Raw genomic sequence first — 8,647 nt, forward strand, 5'->3', positions numbered from 1 at the left:
GCAAAGAGGGAGAATTGAAGAAGATGTTTCTGAGGTGACATAAAAGCAGTCTAAATGACAGTAAAATGTGACAAGAAAATTAGCAGGAAATAAATGAAACAGATAATTTAAGATAAACAATTTTAGAGCCTGGCAAGGAAGTTCCAGACCACAAGCTTTCTGTTTCCTGCATTAAAACAACTTCTTACTGCATGATACATCTAGTCGCCAGAGAAGAAGTGAATGACACACTTCCAAAAACCAATTCGTAGCTTTCTAAATAAAACTCTTCCAGGCTGGAGAGAGATCCATGAGCACAGAGATCTGAACGTTCATATTCAACAATAAATTCTGGGGCCCCAGACAGGGTCAGGTGCATAGCAGGTGTTCAGTAAATATCAGTTAAATGTATGAATAAATGGATGAACGGGATTCCTGGAAAATACTACACTCTTCTTCTCCAAATTATTTTTATCTCAAAGACAGGAATCTCTAACTTTTAATTCTTTACTTAGGTTATGCTGTCTCCTAAACTATTTATGTTTTCTAGAAATTTAGGGCAGGATGTCTCAGAGTCTGGGAAAATCCCAGTTTCCTCCTGCTACACCTTACAGTTGTGAGAAAGCGCATTTCAGACAACAGGGAAAACCCATACTTCACCACAACAACACACTATACATTGTCTGGTCCACTGGAGCATAAATTAAAGAGAAACAATGTAGTCAAGCAAGTAGGCGGTAAAGGAAGGGGGCGGAGACTTCATCAGGGAGTATAAATTCTGAGATGCCTCAGGGCCTCAGAGACTGAACAAGAGCTCCAGCAAAGACTTTCACTGTAGATCGACTTGACCTCAGATTAACTAGGGAATCTTGAGAATAAAGATGAGCTCTGATAATTGTTACGTAACAGAGAACAGCTCTTTGCATCCGGAGAGTGGACAAGAAAGTAAGTCAGATCTGGTTGCATATTTACTGTCTAGTATCTCTGTGTATGACATATAATAGTAGCTATAGAAGATATGCTGGTAATCTCTATATATGATATATAATCATAGAGAAAACATACTGCTAATCTCTATATATGTGATATCTAATGGTTGTTAGGGAAGAAAGTGAGGCTTTGTCTTTTAGAGAAGACAGGTTCTTCTTCAGGGAAGAGGTAAATCCCTCTTTATCTATAAGATGATAGAGTATCTGAGATAAGAGAAAGCTGCAAAAATTAATTTCAGAAGATCTTTAAAGATCTTTCTCTTTGCTTTAGTTTATATCATCTCAGTGTTTAGATTTGACTAGAAAACTTTCTGCTCTAGCCCAGTTATTCTCCATCATTTTTTTTTCATACCCATGTGTACATTCTCCAGGAAGTGCTGTCTCTCTTTATGAAAAATTCTATTTTCCACGTAAGCAATTACGTTGTTTGCCTTCTTTGCATCTTTGTCTGCTCTCAGCGTGCCTTATCCTGTGTTCTCATGACAGCATCATGTTGTTGCTGGAAAAGGGCAAGTTTGCCATCTTTGAGAGAATAGGTATATGAGCAGATGAAAATTTACAGTGTCCGTGTGTAATTTACTAAAAAAAAAAGTCACAAAAGAATTCCTTAAAATGCAATCTTCTGCTTTGGTATTCTTTATTGGACTTTTTTCCTCCATTTCATCCTTCTAGTTAACCTTTCCAATCTCTGGCTTCAAAGTCTATATAACTTAGACTTTTTCTTCCTTTCTTTTGTTTCTCATCAAAATATAATCATCCTAGAAATTTTCCTCTCTTCTTTTAGTCTATTCTATCCACCTATCTAGTTTATTTCCTATTACTGGGATTTTGTCTATTTTTTATACCTTATTTCTGTAAAATTTATTTGAGTTTTTCCGTTTATTCCTTTCTCCTTAGTTAATGAGGTACCCTAAAGCATTAGCACTTAGGAATTAGTCTTTACTTGTCAGCTAGAGCTATCTAGTAACAAAGGGATATGTGAGAGACAGCAGAACTAAAACGATCTTGTAGAAAGGGATTATTTTCTAAGCATATGTCTACTATATTAGCTTACTTCCGAAAAACATGTTACTTCTCATAAATCCATCCTGTGTTTAAGAACATAAAATTTAGTGTGGATAACAAATGCAAAGCAAGCAAATTTTCAGGTAATCAGGTGAGCCGTTACTTACGGCACAGTTGCGCTGCCAAAAAGAAATAATAATCACTACTCAATAAACAGAGAGCATAGCTGAAATAAGGACCTAATGCAGAAATTCTTAACTTTTCCTGATACCATTTCAACTTTCTTTTGAATGTCTAATTTAGGCTGCCCTAGTAGGTGCTTTATTAGTAGGAAGAATCACTGAACGTCCTCTTTGGGTGATTCAATAAGTAGCAAATTGGGTTTATTTTCAACTTCTCCATTAATGTGCAGGCCTGAAACCAAAGAAAAAGTGTGCTGTTGGGGGAAATGTTTTGTCACCTAGGAGATAAGTCAAACTGTGGGTAACAATAGCCCTCATTAATTGGAGTAAAGTATCATCTGAGAGTCATCTCAAAGCTTACTCCCTAGTTGAGCCAACGGTCTGAGTGAGACCCTGGAGCCCATGGGTTATTGTGCTGTGTTAGTGCTCACTGAGGAGACAGAGCTGTTGCAATACTGAGTTCAAGCAGCACAACTGACTCACGTAATGTGAAGTGAAACCAGACAGAGCTCCGAACTTGGTACCTTGGGTAGCAAAGGCGGCTTCCGATGATGGTTCTATACAGGTGATAAAAGGGAAATTTACTTTGAGAAGCTGAGACAATTGAGCTAGACGGCAGCGAGGTAAAGACTTCTCTTGCAAAATCTGAATGCAGATCTGTGATGGGAAAAAGAACTTCCAGATAAAGCAAAAGTTGATGTTGACACCAGTACCCAGTAAATTGCTATGAAAAAAGGCAACATCTCTTGGTCCAGTTTGCCTTTAGATAAATGTTTGAAGGATAAACATACATGTGTTTCAAGATATGTCTTATGTAAACTTTTTTAAGTTATGAAAATCATCCATATTGAAAAATTGAATGTTTTTTATTTTGAAACTGTTTTGCGTTGTCAGTTACTCAAGCAGCCATTTTACATTTCAGTGTTTGAGAACATAACAGGGACCTGTATACTCCTTGTGGGGCCATATTTTAAGCATCTTAAGCTCATCCTGCAAAATTAAAATCCAAAATCTAAATCACAAAATTCTCTTTTCTCTTTCCTCAGTTATTTACTTAGACTATAGAACAGATATCCTCCTAGAGTTTTTTGTAACTATCAATTATCATTAACGTCATATTCCTATTCTAAATCCTTCCACTGAAACACTACTTGTTGGGGGAAAAAAGGCTTTTACTTTGTTTCACCACTGTACAGAGGGTAAATGAAAAAACTTTCACTGAATATTTGGTCTATAATACTGTTACATTTCCTCTATTATTTTAACATCTTTTGAAAAATTTGTATAAAGAGATGGGGAAATTTCATGTCAGGAGATAGGATATATTAAATTTAAATGCCTCAAAAGAATATCGCATATTCCTATAGTACTTCTATAGTCTGCGTGAACTCACCTTCAACTTTCTCCCTTCCAGATGACGCCACCAGCCCCCGTTTTTCAACACATCGTGAAGGATCCTTCCACGTTCCTGTCCTGTGTGCTGTAATGAATGTGGTCTTCATCACCATTTTAATCATAGCGCTCATTGCCTTATCAGGTGGGTCTGCTCTTCATTAATTCTTTCAAAGCCTCCCAGCTGTAAGCATTCAGGCCCAGCTGAAATCAATATTAGTTCAGTCTAGTTAATCAGCAATTGTAGCTAATTTAGAATCATCCCATGTACCATATATGGCCAATCTCCTAATCAATACTAGACATAATTCCACAATCCTCAAATAATTAATGTAATACTTTGATAAGTATTAAAGTATCTATGATTTATATATTACTGTAGAATAAAATTGCATTTGAAAAGACGTTTACATCTAGAACGAAGGGAGCTGATTTGAATTCTGAATAAATAGCTATTTAGCTGGAAAAAAATGTGAACTTCACATTCATTGATTATGGAAAAAATCGTATCTAAAGTCATAGATTAATCAGGAAGTGGCCAGTCTTTTGTGTTTTATCTCAAAGGACACAGAATGGTAGTTCTGAATAATTAAGGTTATATTTAAAAGTTCCCAGAGAGTCAGTAGTGATTCAGTATTCAATACCTCCAGCTTACCGAGATATATTTGTGTCTTTTACAAATGGGAATGTTTACCATTTTTTGAGATATTCTCAGCCATATGTCTTTCTGTATTTTGAATTGGTTCCCTAATAGTTACTCTCTTCATCTTTCCAACCTAGTGTTATAAATACTGCATCTTCGTATTCTTCCACCTCTGCATTCAGATTCAAAACCTTATTTGAAATGTATAATGTACTTTACCCTTTCTAGTCCAAAGAAATATCTAGTCCAAATTTTCAGAATTTTGCTATATTTCTGTCATTTTCTGACATTATGGCCAAAGATACATCCCCTCATCCTCATACCTCCATCCAATGATGATTAGGCTCAATGGAAAATCAGGTATGGTCCTGAGAACTTTCTTTCTTCATACCCTTTTCAGAATTCTCCTTTTTAGCTTTTATCCTTTACTTTATCACCACCTAGCACGACATAGCATCCTAGGGCTAGTTTTGCATGCTGTGGGTATTTCATTTCTTTTGTTACTAAAACAAAGCATTTTTCTGTTCACAGTGGGCCAATACAATTGTCCAGGCCAATACACATTCTCATTGCCATTAGATAACCATGTTTCTTCATGCTCTGATGACTGGGTTGGCTACCAGAGGAAATGCTACTTTATTTCTACTGTGAAGAGGAGCTGGACTTCAGCCCAAAATGCTTGTTCTGAACATGGTGCTACTCTTGCTGTCATTGATTCTGTTAAGGACATGGTAAGAATGAGAAAAATGATAAAATATTACTATTTTAATTAATATGGCTAATCAGTGGTTTCCTTCTGTTTCTGAGTGGAAGAAAAAAACAATATTGTACCTATTTCAGATGTAGGAAAATATCATCCTAGAGAACCATATGATCAGCCTCAGGTCAAAATGAGATTTACTTACTTTAGTCTTTTAAATTTGACTTGATTGCTTAGCCTCAAAGACCAGAAATCCAAATATGCTGATCCTATATAAAATGAGTCAATGGTCAGATGAGCTGTCATGCCTCAAGTTGCAGCTTTTGAGAAACAGGATTTACTATCTACTTCCCCGGAAGGGTGTTTAATGTAACAACTCCCTTGTGCTTTCTTTAAGAACTTTCTAAAACGATACGCAGGTGGAGATGAACACTGGGTTGGACTGAAAAAGGAACCTGGTCACCCATGGAAGTGGTCAAATGGCAAAGACTTTAACAACTGGTAAGTCTCCAGAAGTCTCTTTACTCTCCCCAGGGTGGCATCTCAGGAAAATCATTTTCCTTTTCTCCTTTCAAAGCACTTTAGATACGAAGGCTGAGCTCTTCAAGAGCTCTGACAATCTCTTCTGAATGCGTATACTCAAATTCTTTAATGACAGGCTTTATTATTATTTTTTTTTCTTTATCTACACTTATAATACATAAAATAAATGCTTATAGTAATTTTTCTCAGCAAACTCTAATGTGAGTAATAGATCTGGTTAATTTGGAAATATTCTAATGATAATTATGATGATGCAACAAAACCCCACTTTCAATGTCACATTTAGTCTTTACTAATAAGATAGTTGTTGGAAAATAAATCCCTCTTACTATTTCTCAGTTTTCATCTCCACAGAATAAAGAATAGTTTCAATGCCTAATTATGAATTTCTATAGACCTGAAAGAAAATTTGCCCCAGAATTAGATACTCTATTTTCATTACTTTTGGTTAAAATACATTTAATGTTTGAAGATCATTTTATAAGTTTGTTTTTGATCATAATACTAATAAAGTATCGAGATTAAAATTCAGGTCTCAGGAAAAGGGATTCCTAATATTTGTCCTGTGGTTCCATATCCACAGATGGGCTTCAGGAACCATAAACCCCCTAAAGCTGTATGCACTAGTATGCATGGCTATTGGATGCATATAATTTTGTGAAATTATTTTTTGAAAAATCTATGAACTCAAAAATGACCAAGAATCACTTCTCTGGTGCCATGCCAGCCAAATGAATGGCATACTTTCCTCTTACCTCCATATTTTTTTTCCACATACTTTTTTTCCAATTCTTGTCCATTGTCTCTAGAAATGGTCTATGATTATTTGACTTATGTATCCTGCTAAGAATTTCAAAGAAGCAGAGGTCACCATCTTGAGTTCATTCTCATGTAACTGAATGAAAACAATGAGCTGAAAATAATTCTAAGTTTCTTTATTGTTTGACAGGTTCAACTTCACAGGGTCTGAGAAGTGCGCTTTTCTGAAAAACACCGAAGTCAGCAGCATGGAATGTGAGAAGAATTTTTACTGGATATGTAACAAACCTTACAAATAATAAGGAAACATATTCACTTATTGACTATTATAGAATGGAACTCAAGGAAATCTGTGTCAATGGATGCTGCTCTGTGGTCTGAAGTTTTCCACGCAGACTTTGTGAAAAAAAAATTTTGTAGTATCTTGGGAATTTTCTTCCAAACAGAACTATGGAAAAAAGGAAGAAATTCCAGGAAAATCTTCATTGTGGGCTCTTGTTGCCATGAGCTGGAAGCATAACAGGTTGACTGATAACCATGCCCAAGAATAAGAAGAATGACTATGAAACCTTTGGATGCACTTTATATTATTTTGAATCCAGAAATAATGAAATAACTAGGCATGGACTTACTATTTATTGCTGAATGACTACCAACAGTGAGACTGCTTCATGCCTTTGCACTATTGGAAGGCGTTAGATGTTGGTACTGGACACTGAATGTAAACAAAGGAATTATGGCTGGTAACATAGGTATTTAGTCATTGAATCCCTTAAACTCAGGGAGCATTTATAAATGGACAAATGCTTATGAAACTAAGATTTGTAATATTTCTCTCCTTTTAGAGAAATTTGCCAGTTTTCTTTATTTTTTCCCCAAAAAGAATGGGATGATCATGTATGTATTTTTTTACTTCCTCAGCCATAGACTGGTCCTTTTCGATGGTACATATTTCTTTACCTTTATAATCTTTTATACATTGTTTTACAGAGAAAAGACATAAGCAAAGAGTATGAGGAATATTTGTAAAACCTAGAAAAGTGTTGGGAAATGTGCAATATGTGACGTGGCAAATCTCTATCAGGAAATATTCTGTAATGTTCAAACCTAGAATAATACTAGTCTTACAATAGGTTTGTGACTTTCCTAATCAATTCTATTATGTGCAATACTTCAATACTTCATTTAAAATATTTTTATGTGCAATAAAATGTATTTGTTTGTATTTTGTGTTCAGTACAATTATAAGCTGTTTTCATGTATGTGAAATAAAAGTAGAATAAACACAATGGTTTCCAAGAAAGTTCATTCCTTCAAAATACATTAAAAAGCATATACTGTATGAGAAAGAAGAAAACAGAGTGCTATAACTTAGAAAGAAATCCCATCTAGGGTAAAAACCCTTAGTTTTACAACAGCTTATACATATCAAATTGTTTTCATAGACTTTTACATGCTAAAGTGTGTGTGTATCCATATTCATTTTTCTGTGTATGGAAGATGCTCAGTAATAATTACTCCTCATAGTCAATGCTCTGAAAGTATCCTGCTCAATTCTGAAGTGCTATATACACTTTAGTTATTTACGTAAAACAATTCAGTACATAGAAATGAGGCATAATCTTCATGGGATATTTCAATCAGCAAAAAACTTGATGATGTAGCTTGGTTGTGTGTCCCTGCCCAAATCTCATGTTGTATGGTAATCCCCTTTGTTGCAGGTGGGGCCTGGTGGGAGGTGATGACATCATGGGAGTGAATTTCTCATGAATGGTTTAGCATCATCCTCTTGGTGGTCTCCTTGCAACAGTGAGTGAGTTCTCAGGAGATCTGGTCTTTTAAAAGTGTACAGCACTCTTTCTCTCTCTTTCTCTCCCTCTCTTTCCTGCTTTCTCCATGTGACATGCCTGCTTCCACTCCACTTCACCTGCCACCATAAGAGCTCCCCTAAGCTTCCGCAGAAGCTGAGCAGTGTCAGTGTTATGCTTGTAAAAACTGCAGAACCGTAAGCCAATTAAGCCTTTTTTCTTTATAAATTACCCAGTCTCAGATATTTTTATAGCAATGCAAGAATAGCCTAATACATTTGATTACCTTCAAAATTGTTTTATAAATGTAATTTGCAATATTCTTCTCTGCCTGTTGGAAATGTGTGATGTGTACGGTATCTCTAAACTATTGACAAATGGCAAACAGAAATGTGGATTTCAGACACTGCTTAGTGAAAAGTAACGACCTGTGCACTCCTGAGTTCCCACAGCTGTGGGAAAAAAATGAAACAAGCAGCTTCCTAGTTCTAATAGTCTATCACTAAGAACAATCTACTCCCGAGTCATCTTAGAAAACAATGTCTTGTGATTAATATTTTAGTTATAACGTATTTTTATGTGCATAAATCTAATCAAATTATGAAAACTGAGCAAGCTTAAAAATATTATTTCTATATTAGTACGAT

At 35.4% G+C, this 8,647-nt stretch overlaps 1 protein-coding gene across 1 annotated transcript; it reads left to right on the forward strand.

Annotated features, from left to right (window-relative positions):
• The first annotated feature begins 771 nt into the window (after positions 1 to 771).
• On the forward strand, positions 772 to 7,481 carry CD69 (CD69 molecule). Its single transcript, XM_023192409.1, has 5 exons — positions 772 to 924; positions 3,570 to 3,692; positions 4,722 to 4,921; positions 5,288 to 5,391; positions 6,383 to 7,481. Exons 1-5 carry the CDS (start codon positions 861 to 863, stop codon positions 6,489 to 6,491), a joined length of 600 nt encoding a protein of 199 aa, XP_023048177.1. The 5' UTR covers positions 772 to 860; the 3' UTR covers positions 6,492 to 7,481.
• Positions 7,482 to 8,647: the final 1,166 nt, after the last annotated feature.

This window comes from Piliocolobus tephrosceles, chromosome 10 (genome assembly GCF_002776525.5).
Source record: "Piliocolobus tephrosceles isolate RC106 chromosome 10, ASM277652v3, whole genome shotgun sequence".
Taxonomy (NCBI): Eukaryota; Metazoa; Chordata; class Mammalia; order Primates; family Cercopithecidae; genus Piliocolobus; species Piliocolobus tephrosceles.